Raw genomic sequence first — 17,323 nt, forward strand, 5'->3', positions numbered from 1 at the left:
AGGAGAGAGTAGATGTAGGTAATCTTGATGAAAACAGAACAAAATAAGTGATAACAGTAATGAAATGGAAAGCAGTCTTTCAAGGATGGGATGGAGTAACATACAACAGGACACAAAGTGATCTGTTGTGTAGGTCATTCTAAAGAAAAATTCTCAGGTAAAGGAGGAGAAAATTTATCCTCCCATATTACTTCTTCCTTTGGCAACTTCAGCCAGTTCTAAAGAAAAAACTCAGATAAAGGAGAAAAAATTTATTCTCTCATAGTACTTCTTCCTTAGGCAACTTCAGCCAGCCAGTCCACTATATTAGTTGTGAATATAATTTTTTTGAAACACTACATAGATTGATTTGTCATAATTCATATTTTTGTTTGTTCTAGGTGGGAGGAGTGATGTTTTGGGTCTCAGGAGCTGATGCTAATGTCTGGATAGGGCTAAGGCAAAGTTCTGTTGTGATACATCAAACCAATGGCTCAACTTCGAAGAGTGCATTCTTCACATCCAATGTGACTTTAGATGGATATTGGCATACCCTGATGATTTCTTTTGACTCTTCAGGTCTGCAGGTAAATCTTAGACTTAAAAAGCTGAAAGTGCACTTAATTCTATCCTTCATTATAGCTATTAATTGTCTCTTATTAACTCCTAGTTTTATAAGTAAAATATTTTAGTTATCTCTAGGGTAGGGGAGAAATAATTCTACCCCCTGCCTCTCTATTCCTGGGATGTGAAGAAAGAATACTTCCCCTGCATTCTCTTTGTGCCATAGAAAGTGACTAAAGGGGATGGGAGCATGGGGCTAGAAACCCTCCCTTCCTTGTATTTTAACTTTCTAAAATGGGAAACAGAAGGAGTCACGCAGGGAGTGCTCATCCTCCTCGAAGGCTCGGAGTGGGGTGTCTAAATGTGTGTGATGTAATCAAGATGAGAAAAAAGGAAAGATAGGTAGTATGTTTGAGGAAAGGAACCTGGATGTTTTGGCTCTGAGTGAAATGAAGCTAAAGGGTAAAGGGGAAGAGTGGTTTGGGAATGTTCTGGGAGTAAAGTCAGGGATTGGTGAGAGGACAAGAGCAAAGGAAGGGGTAGCACTGCTCCTGAAACAGGAGTGATGGGAGTATGTGATAGAGTGTAAGAAAGTAAACTCTAGATTGATATGGGCAGAACTGAAAGTGGATGGAGAGAGATGGGTGATTATTGGTGCCTGTGCACCTGGGCATGAGAAGAAAGATCATGAGAGGCAAGTGTTTTGGGAGCAGCTGAGTGAGTGTGTTAGCAGTTTTGATGCATGAGACCGGGTTATAGTGATGGGTGATTTGAATGCAAAGATAGGTAATGTGGCAGTTGAGGGAATAATTGGTGTACATGGGGTGTTTAGTGTTGTAAATGGAAATAGTGAAGAGCTTGTAGATTTGTGTGCTCAAAAAGGACTGGGGATTGGGAATACCTGGTTTAAAAAGCGAGATATACATAAGTATACATATGTAAGTAGGAAAGATGGCCAGAGAGCATTATTGGATTATGTGTTAATTGATAGGCACATGAAAGAGAGACTTTTGGATGTTAATGTGCTGAGAGGTGCAACTGGAGGGATGTCTGATCATTATCTTGTGGAGGCGAAGGTAAAGATTTGTAGAGGTTTTCAGAAAAGAAGAGAGAATGTTGAGGTGAAGAGAGTGGTGAGAGTAAGTGAGCTTGGGAAGGAGACATTTGTGAAAAAGTACCAGGAGAGACTGAGTGCAGAATGTAAAAAGGTGAGAGCAAAGGACGTAAAGGGAGTGTGGGAGGAATGGGATATATTTAGGGAAGCAGTGATGGCTTGCGCGAAAGATGCTTGTGGCATGAGAAAGGTGGGAGGTGAGCAGAATAGAGAGGGTAGTGAGTGGTGGGATGAAGAAGTAAGAGAAAGAGAAGAGAAAGGCATTTGGTCGATTTTTACAGGGAAATAGTGCAAATGACTGGGAGATGTATAAAAGAAAAAGGCAGGAGGTCAAGAGAAAGGTGCAAGAGGTGAAAAAAGGGCAAATGAGAGTTGGGGCCAGAGAGTATCATTAAATCTTAGGGAGAATGAAAAGATGTTTTGGAAGGAAGTAAATAAAGTGTGTAAGACAAGAGAACAAATGGGAACATCGGTGAAGGGGGCTAATGGGGAGGTGATAACAAGTAGTGGTGATGTGAGGAGATGGAGTGAGTATTTTGAAGGTTTGTTGAATGTGTTTGATGACAGTGGCAGATATAGGGTGTTTTCGTCAAGGTGGTGTGCAAAGTGAGAGGGTTAGGGAGGATGATTTGGTAAACAGAGAAGAGGTAGTGAAAGCTTTGCGGAAGATGAAAGCTGACAAGGCAGCGGGTTTGGATGGTATTGCAGTGGAATTTATTAAAAAAGGGGGTGGCTGTGTTGTTGACTGGCTGGTGAAGATATTCAGTGTATGTATGGCTCATGGTGAAGTGCCTGAGGATTGGTAGAATGCATGCATAGTGCCATTGTACAAAGGCAAAGGGGATGAAGGTGAATGTTCAAATTACAGAGATATAAGTTCGTTGAGTATTCCTGGGAAATTATATAGGAGGGTATTGATTGAGAGGGTGAAGGCATGTACAGAGCATCGGATTGGGGAAGAGCAATGTGGTTTCAGAAGTGATAGAGGATGTTTGGATCAGGTGTTTGCTTTGAAGAATGTATGTGAGAAATACTTGGAAAAACAAATGGATTTGTATGTAGCATCTATGGATCTGGAGAAGGCATATGATAGAGTTGATAGAGATGCTCTGTGGAAGGTACTAAGAGTATATGGTGCGGGAGGCAAGTTCCTAGAAGCAGTGAGAAGTTTTTATCGAGGATGTAAGGCATGTGTATGAGTAGGAAGAGAGGAAAATGATTGGTTCTCAGTGAATGTCGGTTTGCAGCAGGGGTGCATGATGTCTCCATGGTTGTTTAATCTGTTCTTGGATAGGGTTGTTAGGGAGGTGAATGCAAGAGTTTTGGAGAGAGGAGTAAGTATGCAGGCTGTTGTCAATAAGAAGGCTTGGGAAGTGAGTCAGTTGTTGTTTGCTGATGATACAGTGTTGTTGGCTGATTCGGGTAAGAAACTGCAGAAGCTGGAGACTGAGTTTGGTAAAGTGTGGGAAAGAAGAAATCTGAGAGTAAATGTGAATGAGATTAAGGTTATTAGGTACAGTAGAGTTGAGGGACAAGTCAATTGGGAGGTAAGTTTGAATGGAGAAAAGCTGGAGGAAGTGAAGTGCTTTAGATATCTGGTAGTGAATTTGGCAGCGGGTGGAACCATGGAAGCAGAAGTGACTCACAGGATGAGTAAGGGGGCGAAAGTTCTGGGAGCGTTGAAGAATGTGTGGAAGTCGAGAACATTATCTCGGAAAGCAATAATGGGTATGTTTGAAGGAATAGTGGTTCCAACAATGTTATATGGATGTGAGGCGTGGGCTATAGTTGGAGTTGTGTGTAGGAGGGTGGATGTGCTGGAAATGAGATGTTTGAGGACAATATGTGGTGTGAGGTGGTTTGATCGAGTAAGTAATGAAAGGGTAAGAGAGATGTGTGGTAATAAAAGAGTCTGGTTCAGGGAGCAGAAGAGGGTGTATTGAAACGGTTTGGTCACATGGAGAGAATGAATGAGGGAAGATTGACAAAGAGGATATATGTGTCAAGGGTGGAGTGAACGAGGAGAAGTGGGAGACCAAATTGGAGGTGGAAGGATTGAGTGAAGAAGATTTTGAGCGATCGGAGCCTGAACGTGCAGGAGGGTGAAAGGCCTGCAAGGAATAGAGTGAATTGGAACGATGTGGTATACTGGAGTCGACATGCTGTCAGTGGATTGGACCAGGGCATGTGAAGTGTCTGGGGTAAACCATAGAAAGTTTCATGGGGCCTGGATGTGGAAAGGGAGCTGTGGTTTCAGTGCATTATACATTACAGCTAGAAACTGAATGTGAACAAATGTGGCCTTTGTTGTCTTTTCCTGGCGCTACCTTGCTTGCATGCGGGGGGAGGGGGGTGTCATTCCATGTATGGTGGGGTGGTGACAGGAATGAATGAAGGCAGCAAGTATGAATTATGTACATGTGTATATATGTATATGTCTGTGTATGTATATATATGTATATGTTGAAATGTATAAGTATGTATATGTGCGTGTGTGGAAATGTATGTATATAAATGTGTATGTGGGTGGGTTAGGCCATTCTTTGGTCTGTTTCCTTGCGCCACCTCACTAACGCAGGAGACAGCGACAAAGTATAATGAATATATAGATAACCTCTCTATTCCCTGCATGTTGTAGATGGTGACTAAAAGGGGCAGTAGGAGTGTTCTGGAAACTCCCCCTTTCCTGTATTACGATTTCTAAAAGAGGGAACAGATGAAGGCTCAGGCTGCAGTGTCTGAATGTGTGTGGATGAAACCAAGATGAGAAGAGGGGAGAGATAGGTAGTCTGCAGTGTGTTTGAGGAAAGAAACCTGGGTGTTCTGGCTCTGACTGAAACAAAGCTTAGGAGTAAAGGGGAAGAATATTTTGGAAATGTCTTAGGAATAAAGTCAGGGGTTGGTGTGAGGACAAGAGCTAAGGAAGGAAAAGCACTACTCTGGAAACAAGAGTTATGGGAGTGTGTGAGACATTGTAAGGAAGTAAATTCTAGATTGCTGTGGGTAAAATTGAAAGTGGATGGCAAGAGATGGGTGATTATTAGTGCTTAGGCACCTGGCCATGAAAAGAAAGATCATGAGAGGCAATTGTTCTGGGAGCAGCTAACTGAGTGTGTCAACAGTGTTGATGGGTGATTGAAATGCCATGGCAGTTGAAGGTGTACTTCGGGCACATTGGGTATTCACTGTTATGAATGGAAATGGTGAAGAGCTTGTGAAATTCTGTACTGAAAAAAGACTAATGATTAGGAATACCTGGTTTAGAAAAAGGGATATAAACAAGATACTTTTGTGAGTAGGAGATGGTCAGTGGGCATTATTGGATTATGTATTGAATGATAGGTGTGTAAAGGAGAGACTTTTGGATGTAAATGTGTTGAGAGGGGCAGCTGGTGGGATGCCTGATCACTAACTTATGGAGGCAAGGGTGAAGATGTGTAGTGGTTTTCATAAAAGATGAATCAGTTTTGGGAAGAAACGAGTGGTGAAAGTAAGTGAGCTTGGAAAAGAGACTAGTGTGAAGAAATGCCCGGAGAGAATGAGAGTAGAATGGCAAAAAGTGAGAGCAAATGAAGCGAGGGGAGTGGGTAAGGAATGGAAGGCATTTAGAGAAGCAGTGATGGCATGTGACGTGCAAAAGCTGGGAGGTGGGCAGATTAGAAGGGGTAGTGAGTAGTAGGATGATGAAGTAAAGTTGCTAGTGAAAGAAAAGAAAGGTGAATGGGTATTACTTTAGGGAGGGAGTGCAAATGATTGGGAAATGTATAAGAAAAAGTGTCAGGAGGTCAAGAGGAAGGTGCAGAAGTTGAAGAAGAGGGCAAATGAGAGTTGGGATGAGAGAGTATCATTAAACTTTAGAGAGATTAAGATGTCTTGGAAGGAGGCATATATTGTGCAGAAGGTAAGGGAACAAATGGGATCATTGGTGAAGCAAAAGGGGAAGTGATAATAGATTATGATGAAGTAAGGAGGAGATAAGTGAGTGTTTTGAAGACTGTTGAATGCGTTTGATGTTACAGTGGCAGATATAGAATGTTTTGGTTGAGGTGATATGCAAAGTGAGTGTCACTAAGTGTGGTTTGGTGGTTAGAGAAGAGGTGATGAAAGTCTCGTGAAAGATGATATGTGGCAAGACAGCTGAAATGGATGGCATTGCTGTTGTGTTTATCAAGAAAGGGAGTGACTGTGTTGATTAGTTGGTTGGTAAGGATTTTCAGTGTATGTATGGATCATGGTGAGGTGCCTGAGGATAGGCAGAATGGATGTATAGTGCCACTGTATAAAGGCTAGGGGGATAAAGGTGAGTGTTCAAACTACAGAGGTATAAGTTTGTAGAGTGTACCTATTAAGTTGTGTGAGAGAGTATTGATTGAGAGGGTGAAGGCATGTGCAGAACATCAGATTTGGGTGGATCAATTTGTTTCAGTCGTGGTAGAGGATGTGTGGATCAGGTTTTTGCTTTAAAGAATGTGTGAAAAATATTTAGAAAAAAATGGATAAGTATGTGGCATTCATGGATTTGGAGAAATTATATGTTAGGGATGACATAGATGCTTTGTAGAAGGCTTTATGAATATATGGTATGAACAGAAAGCTTCTAGAAGCAGTGAAAAGTATTATTGAGGGTATAAGGCTTTTTTTTTTTTTTTTTTTTCCAAAATAAGGAACAGAGAAGGGGGCCAGGTGAGGATATTCCCTCAAAGACCCAGTCCTCTGTTCTTAATGCTACCTCCCTAATGTGGGAAATGGCGAATAGTTTGAAAGAAAAAGAAGAAATAAGGCTTTTGTATGAATGGGATGAGAGGAATGAATGGTTCCAAGTGAAGGTTTATCTTTGGTAGAGGTGTGTCATGATGACACCATGGTTTTCCAGTTTGTTTATAGATGGAACAGTGAGAGAGGTATATATGTGAATCTTGGAGAGAGGAGTGAATTTGGAATCTCTGGGGATGAGAGGGCCCAGAAGTAAGTCATATTTTGTTTGCTGATGATACAGCACTGGTGGCAGATTTGGGTAAGAAAGTGCAGAAGTTGGTGACTGAGTTTGGAAGAGTGTGTCAAAGGAGAAAGTTGGGATTGAATGTGAATAAAAGTAAGGTTATTAGGTTGAGCAGGGTTGAAGGTCATTCCAGTTGGGGTGTAAAGTAGAATGGAAAAAACCTGAAGGAAGTGAAGAGTTTTAAATGTCTATGAGTGGACTCTGCAGCAAATTGAACCATGGAAGCAGAAGTGAGTATTAGAGTGGGGAAGGGGGTTAAGATTATGGGAGCGCTGAAGAATGTGTGGAAAGAAAGAATGTTATCTGGGATCTGGGAGGGCAAAAATGGGTATGTGTCCATGAATTGTAGCCCTGATATTATTATATGGATGTAAGGCATGGGCTCTGGATAATGCTGTGTGGAGGAGGTTGGATGTATTGGAAATGAAATGTTTGAGGATGATATGTGGTGTGAGATGGTTTGATCAAGTAAGTAATGAAAGGGTATGAGAGATATGTGGTAATGAAATGAGTGAGGTTGAGAGAGCAGAAGAGGATATGCTGAAATGATTTGGACATAAGGAGACAGAGTGAGGAAAGGTATACAAAGAGGATATATTTGTTAAAAGTGGAGGGAACAAAGAGAATGAGGATATCAAATTGGAGATGGAATGAGGGAATGAAAAAGATTTTAAGAGAGCAGGACCTGAACATGCTGGAGGGTGAAAGTCATGCGCTGGATTGAGTGAATTGAAATGATGTGGTATACACCTGATCCCCTAATTACGACTTCTGTGACTTATGACCATCCATACGTAGGACCAGAAAGAAAATATGGATTGAGAAATATAATTATGAAATATAAACTGAAGAGTCTTAAGTAAAATATAAAAAGAAATTGCAGAATCATATTATATAGCTTGTTAATAAGAAATGAGATAATCATGATAGAAATTGAGTAGGATAAAAGAATACTATGCTGACATGCATCCAGCTTGAGTTGCCAGTAGACACACAGTAATCATGTGATACAGTAGCTTGCCAGGTATTGCATGGTCCAGCTAGTGGTAGGGGCACACAAGCAGCCAGCTCACTATCCCAGATGTGAAAGCAGTACTCCATGCAAGGATGGATCATTCATTTGTATGAATGAAGCAACTATTAGGAGGAAAAGGTATTTCAACATCTAAACAGGACTCCCTGTTTCTTAGAGGAAGATGTAACTATTTTTATAATGTGGGTTTTCCAAGACAGAGTGCATGTTACAGTAATAACAAGTATGTTTGTTGAGTCAAGAGACAAATTTCAGAATCGTCATAAGAGAAAGGAAAGTTGTGAGGAATTTTTGATAGAGAGATGGGCAGAGACTGGGTCTTGGAGGCATTAAACTTAACCAAATTTCATCTACCCTACTGAGATGCAGATCAAGTGAGAGAAGCAGCAAAAATTGAAGGATGTAAAGGAATGTAGTGTTGAGTTGTCTGCATATGAGTGCATTTGGTTATTTGTGGAAGAAAGGAAATCATTGATGAAAAGGAGAAAAGGTGTAAGAGACAGGATCGAACCTTGAGAGACACCATTGTTGATGGAGAAAGGGGGAGAGGCAGATTCATTAACAATCACAGAGATAGATCAGCCAGAGAGGGAGGAATTGAGTGAGTGAGGGAAGCTAAAAGAGGGTAACTTACAGATGAGACCCCAGTACCACACCGGGTCAAAAGCTTTGGATATATCTAGGACAGCTACAGGATTCCCAAAATTCTTTCAGGGATGATGACCAGACATTAGTAAGATGAAAAAGAATATCTTTAGTGGATTCACCTTATACAAGTCATACTGGTGATCTGAGTGGAGACTGAGTTTCAAGATTTCTAAGAATATGTGAGTTGAGGAGGGATTCATAGACTTTGGAGATGGTGATGTCAAAGCAGCAGTATGACAGCTTGAGGGGTTAGAATGGTCCCCTTCCTTAGGGATAGTATGTGCCAATGCATGCTTCCAAGAAGAAGGAAAAGTTTTGGTTTTTAAACAGAAACGGAGCAGATGAGCAAGCACAGATGCAAGTTCAGAGCCTCACTCTTTCATTACACAGGAATGGATTCCTTCAGGACCATATGCTTTTCTCATGTCCAGAGAGAGAAACACTTTTCAAACAGTTCAAAAAGAGATTATGGAAAGGAACATAAGATTAGTAAGAGGATTATCTGGGGATGGAGCAATGTTAAGGTCATACAAGGAAGAGATAGTGGAGAAATGGGAAACAAAGAGAATTACTTTGTCTGCAGGAGAGACAGCTATGGTAACATCAGAATGGAAAAGTGAAAGAAGGATAGAGTGACACAAGTTAGTAGGGATGCCCATAACTAAAGACCAGAAAGATCTATTTGTGGGTGATGATGGGAGGTTATCCCACTTCCTTTGAATAAAGGAACATTTTGCCTCACAGGTAACTTGCTTGAAGTGATTACGGGCCATAAATGCCGAATGGGAATTGGAGGAAGGGCTATAAATGCTGAATGGGAGTTGGAGGAAGAAGAGTTTTTGCAAGCCTGATATGCTTGATCCCTTGCCATTGAAAGGCCTCAGAACAGAAACGGTTGAACCTCGGATTGGAAAAAGAGGTTGTCTTGGAGGGAGAGGGGATAAATGCTTCCATTCCTGCAACAATAACCTCTGCTATGTATTTAGTGGAGAGAGAAGCATCACCACATAAGAGACAGTAACTTATCCAAGGAAAGTCAGAAAAGAATTTCTATAAGTTTTTCCAATTAGCTAAGTTGAGATGCCAATATTTATGATTAGAAGGGGCTGTTGGAGAGGGAAGTGCCATTGAAATAGATACATTTATGAGAGTGTGGTCTTATGAACCAATTGGGAGAGGGATTGTGTAGTTAGCACGTAAAGGATTAGAGGTGAAAAGCAAACTCAGGAATATGCTTGAGTTGGAGGCTAATTTTCTCTAGATCATTAAAAATGGAAAAATGTGATAGTTCCAATCCCAACACCATTTATATGGGAGGAATTCAACCATTCCCTATAGTGAACATTGAAATCCTATTGGTAGAGAATCTTGGCTTGCAGGTGAAAGGATGCTACAGTTTCATAGCAAGCGTTTAGATAGTCAAAGAAAGGTATGAAATTTATGAAATTATGAAATTAGGAGAGCAGTAGGCCAAGTAAAGGAAAAGTGTGGTAGTTGGGAGACATACCTTGTGCTAGATAACATTAAAGTTTGGAGACTCATGGTCCTCGAGATGTGATGATGTTGGACGTAAGTAAAGACATCACCTTGGAACTAGAATCATGAGTGATGAGTGGAGATTATAGTTGGATATGAAAAAAGGGCTAGTGAGAACATCATTAGACAATTGAGTCTCAGAGAGATGCAAGATATTAGGGTGGGTACAAATAGATGGTGTTCATCAGAAGAGTGGTTACTAGGGTGACCCACAAATGTTGGTACAGTGAATAGAAATAGAGGAAGGTTTATCAGAGAGGGAAAGGTCATGGAAAGGGCAGGTACTACTACTGTCTGAATCCTTCTCTGATTGGCAGTAGAGTCAAGCATGAACACAGATTCTTTGCACCCCATAATGCAAGGGACTAGGGGTCATAGGTTTATTGAACTCTATCATGATTACATTTAGAAATGATTGTACAGACAGGAGATGGCAAGAGAACTTATGTAAAGAAAATAAGTGAGGTTTGAGTATGTGTATGGGTACTTGCAAGAAATGGCAAGAATGGGAGAAAGTGTGATAGACTGGATGCAATTGATATGTAATTTAGGATAGAAACAGAAGGTTGTGCCTGAGTATTGGGTGAAAGCTATTATTGTTCCTTTATTTAAAGGAAAGTTGCTAAGGACATTTATAGCAGGTATGTGGGAATAAGTCTGTTTAGTATACCAGGAAAAGTGTATGCAAGAGTGTTGATTGACAGAGTTATTGAAGTAACTGAATGCAGAATGAAGAGGAGCAAGGGGTTTTTAGGAAAGGTAGGTGTGTGGATCAGATTTTTGTGGTGATGATTGTGGAAATCAATCTAGTGATAGGTAAGAAGCTGTATGAAGCTTTTATGAATCTGGAGAAAACGTATGACAGAGTTGAGTGGAATGCTTTATGGGATGTGTTAAGGATATATGGGGTAGGGGGACAACTGTTGGATTGTGTGAAAGCCTTCTTTGGATTAGTAAATACATATGTAAGAGTGGATGGAGAGTTGAGCTAAAGTTTCAATATGTATGTGGGTGTGAGGCAGGGCTGTGTGATATCATCTTAGCTTTTTAACATATATGAATACAGTGATAAGACAGGTGAAAGCAAAACTAGGGAAATGGGGTGAAGAGGTGGACTGTGATGATTAGGTGTAGTTGCTAGTGACAAGCCTGTTTTTAGAAGATATTGCTGAGAGTCAAGAGCGTTTGCAGAAGGTTATGAGTGTTATATGATTGTATGAGCAAAGGAAATTGTGAGTAAAAGTAAAGTAATGATGTTTGAAAGGAAAAAGAATGAAAATGGAGATTTTTTAAAACCCCATAGATGAAAGAGGAAAGTACTTTTGACTGTGTTACAGATTATTGATTTATTTTATTATACTTTGTCATTGTCTCCCGCGTTAGCGAAGTAGTGCAAGGTAACAAACAAAAGAATGGCCCAACCCACCCACATACACATGTATATACATACACGTCCACACACGCACATGTACATACCTATACATTTCAATGTATACATATATATACATACACATACATTTACATATATACACATGTACATAATTCATACTTGCTGCCTTTATTCATTCTCGTTGCCACCCCGCCACACATGAAATGATAACCCCTCCCCCCCGCATGAGCACAAGGTAGCACTAGGAAAAGACAACAAAGGCCACATTCGTTCACACTCAGTCTCTAGCTGTCATGTATAATGCACTGAAACCACAGCTCCCTTTCCACATCCAGGCCCCACAGAACTTTACATGGGTTACAGATATAGGGGGAAAAAGACTGGAAGAGGTGAGTGAATTTAAGTGTTTAGGAGCTATCTTGGGTAAGTCTGGTAATGTGGTAGGAAAGATAAGGGAGAGAGCAATACAAGGTTGAAGAGTCATCAGGACCCCTGATAGAATAATGAAGTCTAGTGATGTAAGTATGGAAGGGAGGGATCAAAGGACAGTATTGTCCTCCCTACCCTGACCTGTGTAGCCAAAACATGGACATGGAATGAGCCACAGAGGTAGAAAATCCAGGCTGGGGAAATGAGCTATTTGAAAAGAGCATGTGGTATGACTTGGTGGAATGAAGAAAGAAATGAGGGGGTGTAGGTAGTAGCTGCAGCCAGCGACTAGGAAGGAATACCATCAGTACTACTTGGATGGGTATTAGGAGGGTTAGTTACAGCTGTGTGGTGAGCCAGCACTTCTGTGGTTGTCAGGTTGCACTCCTCTGACCCAGGCAGCTGTCTTTTCTTTCTGCCTCACCCACACTTGAGCCACTGGCATTCTCTTCACAAACATAGAATCTCTCCTTGTCACACTTAACACTTGACTACACTTAACTCATACAGTTCATTCTTCATAACTATAGTATTTTCCTGTGATGAGCACTATATGCTATCCCTGCCTTTTGGCAAAATGGTAGGAGCAATAGATAGAGGCAGTAGGTAGGAACATTTAGGTAGGAGCATTAGATGGAAACATTAGGTAGAAGTAGTCAGTAAGAACAGTAGGAAGTAGGAGGCTCTGCAAACATTGTACTAGACTTGTCCTCTGCCAGTGGCCTATTAGGGGTGAGGCACGAAAGGCTGAGAAGCTGCACTGGAGTTCACTAGTTATGGAGACTATTCCCATGGCCACCCCCTTGAGGGAGTTCCAGAAAGGAACAGGCATCTGAGATATATATAGATAGATAGGGGGGTATATGAGAGATGTGGTATAGCAGGGAATGCAAAGAGAATAAATTTGGGGGGTAGAGTGAGTGAAACATAGGACTTTGAATTGGTTTGGGTTTGTGGAAAGAATGCAAGAGGGGTAGTTTACAAGGAGAGTGTATGATATGACAGTGAAAGGGGTTTTTGTGAAAGGAATACCACTCATGACATGGGGGAACAGGGTGGCAGAGTACTGGTGGGAGAGAAATGGTAGAAGATTGCATGGAATTGTGTATGTGAAGGAAGCAAGTAAGGACAGGGATAAGTGAAGACTCTTGATGTAGCTACCTTCTTGATGGGAGTTTCCAGAAGGAACAGCCATCAGAGATATAGATAGATAGACAAACCTATTCTGGATTTAGGAAAAATAGATAAATAGCCAGAAACACCAAAGTTATTCAGGTTTTTGGTGGAATTTTATGATTTTCACTGATGATAATGTTCAGTGAAAGGATATCATGTTTCTGGGAATCATGTTTTGTGGGTTCCTATTTTCAAGATTTTCAAGACACCCTTATTTGGTTTTTGATGGATTTATGTTGCTGAATTGCTCAAAATATGATAGATAAAACAGGTACGGGATTCCAAGTACAGTCACAGTAACTCCCCAAAACAAATACAGTTTGCTCATTATCATGATATCATGCAAGGGTGTAGTCATTATACAGTATAATATTTACCATACATTATTATAACTCTGTGCATGAGGAATTATAGATGATTTGTTTATAAATTTTGTCTGATTCTGTTGTGGATGTAACCAAGATGAGAAGGGAGAGATAGGTTAGTATGTTTTAAGGAGAGAACCTGGATGATCTGGCTTTGAATGAATCAAAGCCAGAAGGGAAGGGGTAAGAATGATTTATATATATTTTAAGGGTGAAGTCAGGGGTTAGTGTGAGGGTAAGAGTTAAGGAAGGGGTATCGCTTCTGCTGATGGAATTGTGAGAATGTGTGGAAAAGTATAAGGTAGTGAGCTCCAGACTTTTATTTCATACGTGATATCCATTTCATGCTTTAACAAGGTAGCACCAGGAACAGATGAAGAAAGGCCACTTTTGCTCACATCCGTTCCCTAGAAGTCAGGGGTTAGTGTGAAGGCAAGAGTTAAGGAAGGGGTATCACTTCTGCTGATGGAATTGTGAGAATGTGTGGAAAAGTATAAGGAAGTGAGCTCTAGACTTTTATTTCATACGTGATTGCCATTTCATGCTTTGACAAGGTAGCAGATGAAGACAGGCCACTTTTGCTCACATCCATTCCCTAGCTGTCATGTGATGCACAAAACCCACAGCTCCCTATCCACAACCAAGCCCCACAGACCTTTCCATGGTTTACCCCTATCACTTCACTTACCCTGGTTCTTTCCATTGATAGCACGTGGATACAATAAATCCCGTGCATGCCTTTCTCTCTTCTGCATGTTCAGGCCCTGATAATTGAAAATCTTTTTTTCTCCATTCTTCCATCTCCAATTTGGTCTTCCTTTCTTGTTTCCTCTACTTCTGACACATGTATCACCTTTGTCAACCACTTCTCACTCATTCTCTACATATATCCAAACTGTTTCAGCACACCCTCTTCAGGGTAAAAATGAAAGTAGTTAACATAAGTTAGATGATTATCAGTGCTTATATAACTGGAAGCAGAAAAGAATAAAAAGAAAAGGAAAATTTTGTGTTTAGCTGAGTGAGTGTCAGCAATTTTAATGTGAGGGATTGGGTATTAGTGATAAATGATTTGAATGCAGAATTGATTAATATGGCACATGAAAGTCTAATTTAGGGGGCAAGGAGTATCCATTGATGTGAATGAAATTGATGAACAGCTTGTAGAGTTTTGTGGTGAAAAGGGACTAATTATTGGGAACACCAGGTTTGAAAAGAGGGACATACATAGGTATACATGGGTGAGTAAGAGATATGGGAAGCATGGTGTATTGGACTATGTACTAGTTGATGTCTGATCATAGCAAGGTGGAGAAAGGCTGAGAGTTTGTAGAGGTTTTTGGAATAGAAGAAATTATGTATATGGGTGGGAAGAAGGTAGGGAAAGTACTACCCAGTGCATTTGAATTCAAATAGCTACAGACCACTGGGTCCCTAAGAGGCTGTTTGTGATAGTGGAGATCAGAGAGTCATTGATTAATGTGGTAGGAGTACAGACTTACAGGTTTTTCAAAGAGGAAGACCTGTAAACTTATGGCTGATGAGGTGCAAATAATGTTAGTTGTTGATCTGAAGTAAAATATTCATCAAGTCTGTCCTTAGATATATTTATGGTATTGCTTTCAATGAGTCTAATCAGTAAATCATTCCATATACTAACATTTCTATTGAAAAAAACAGTACTTCACCTCACTTGAGGTAAATCATTTAACTGTAAGTTTATAACCAATACTACAAGCAATATCAAATGAATCTATCCTTATGTATCTTGTGAGGTCAAGATTATTGAAACCTTTAATGATTTTGAATACCTGTATTAGATAACCTCCTAACATTCTCTTTTCTAAGCTAAATGAATTAAATTCTTTTATTCACCTCTCATAGGATTTGTCTCTTTAGGCTAGAAATCATCATTGTAGCTCACCTCTGTACTCTTTCCATTTTGTCTATATCTTTCCTCAAGTAGGATAACCAAAAGTGGTCACAATATTCTAGGTGCAGACATACCAGTGAGTTGCACAGATTGAAAATAATTTCCTGAGAGAGTTGAAAATCCTTCCAATTAATCCAAGAATTTTGTTCCTTTTTTTACTGCTTCTTTTCAATATATACTTGGCATCAGGTCACCAGTCCTTGTCCTCTTACTTTTTGTAGCTCAACAGAATTCATTTCATAGCTTACCTTTTCATTTTTACTACTGATATGTAAAGTTTTGCATTCCTCATTATTAGAATTCATTTGTTAGCTATTAGCCCAGTCCATTAGTTTGTTTAATCAGTTTGGAGCTGCAGATGCTCAGTTTCTGATATGGATTTATTTCCCAATTTAGTGTCATCTGTGAAGTTAGATATTTACAATGCAGCCTGTTATCAGGATCATTAGTATATATGAGAAAGGGAACTGGTCCCAAGACTGATCACTGTGGCACACCTCTTGTTATGTCCAGCCAATCAGAGATTTGACCATTAATCTGCTCTTTGTTCATGGCCAGTCAGCAGATTTCCCAACCATCAAAAATAACCCCATATTTACCTGGGGACATGGAAGAAAGAATGCTTCTCTTGTATTCCCTGTATGTAATAGAAGGCGACTAAAGGAGGAGGGAGCAGGGGGCTGAAAATTCTCCACTCCCGTTTTTACTTTTCCAAAAGAAGGAACAAAGAAGGGGGCCAAGTGAGGATTTTTCCACTAAAGCTCAGTCCTCTGTTCTTAATGCTAACTCACTGACATGGGAAATGGCAAATATGTATGAAAAGATATTTATTATTTATTGTAATTGGTCATTTCCTACATCAGTGAGGTAGTGCTAGGAAACAGACAAAGAACAGCCCATCCACTCATACACTTGTATATACATAAATGCCCATACACCTACATGTACATACATATACACATACACATGCATATATAAACATATGCATATACATACATATACACATACACAGACATATACATATATACAAATATATATATTCATACTTGCTTGTCTTCATCCATTCCTGGTGTCACAATGTCCCACAGGAAACAGCATCACTACCCCCCGCCTCAGCAAGGTAGCACGAGGAGAACAGACAAAAATGCCACATTTGTTCACACTGAGTCTCTAGCTGTCATGTGTAACCCACTGAAGTCACAGCTCCCTGTCCACATCCAGGCCCCACAGACCTTTCCATGGTTTACCCCAGATGTTTCACATGCTCTGGTTCAGTCCATTGATATCAAGTCATCCCCGGTATACCACATCGTTCCAGTTCACTCTCCCTTGCACGCCTCTCATCCTCCTTTTTGTTCTGGCCCAGATCGCTTAAAAGCTTTTTCACTCCATCTTTTCACCTCCAGCAATACTTCCCATGTATTCCCTGCATCTGGTAAAAGGCAACTAAAGGAGGCGGGAGCAGGAAGCTGGAAACCCCCCTTCCTTCCTTGTATTCAAATTTCTAAAAAGGGAAACGGAAGAAGGAGTCAAGCTAGGAGTGTTCATCCTCCTCAAAGGCTCAGATTGGGATGTCTGAAAGTCCATGGTTGTAGCCAGGATGAGAAGAGAGGAGAGATAGGTACTATGTTTAGGGAAAGAAAGCTGGATGTTGTGGCTTTGAGTGACACAAAGCTCAAAGGTAAAGAGGAAGAGTGGCTGGGGAAGTCGGGGGTAAAATCGGGTTGGTGAAAGGACAAGAGCTAAGGAAGAAGTAGCACTACTCCTGAAGCAGGAGTTGTGGGAGTATGTGATGTAGTGTAAGAAAATATATTCTAGATTGATGTGGGTAAAACTGAAAGTGGTTGGAGAGATGAGTGATTATTGGTGCTTATACACCTGGTCATGAGAAGAAAGATCATGAGAGGCAAGTGTTTTGGGAGCAGCTGAGTGAGTGTCTCAATAGCTTTGATGCAAGAGACCAGATTATAGTGATGGGTTATTTAGATGTGAAGGTGAGTAATGTGGTAGTGGAGGAGATAATTGGTGTACATCGGGTATTCAGTATTGTGAATAGAAATGAAGAGCTTGTGGATTTGTGTACAGAAAAAAGACATGATTTGGAGTATCTGATTTTGAAAGAGAGATATACATAAGTATACATATATGAGAATGAGA

At 40.4% G+C, this 17,323-nt stretch overlaps 1 protein-coding gene across 2 annotated transcripts in view; it reads left to right on the forward strand.

Annotated features, from left to right (window-relative positions):
* crb (cell polarity complex component crumbs) overlaps window positions 1-17,323 on the forward strand; it is a 642,968-nt gene that overhangs the window by 537,938 nt on the left and 87,707 nt on the right. For both annotated transcript variants that reach the window (XM_071694202.1, XM_071694201.1), the window contains exon 30: window positions 381-566. In XM_071694202.1, coding sequence (XP_071550303.1) covers window positions 381-566 — 186 coding nt within the window. The remainder of the gene's footprint in view (window positions 1-380; window positions 567-17,323) is intronic.

The sequence above is a fragment of the Panulirus ornatus genome, chromosome 56 (genome assembly GCF_036320965.1).
Source record: "Panulirus ornatus isolate Po-2019 chromosome 56, ASM3632096v1, whole genome shotgun sequence".
Taxonomy (NCBI): Eukaryota; Metazoa; Arthropoda; class Malacostraca; order Decapoda; family Palinuridae; genus Panulirus; species Panulirus ornatus.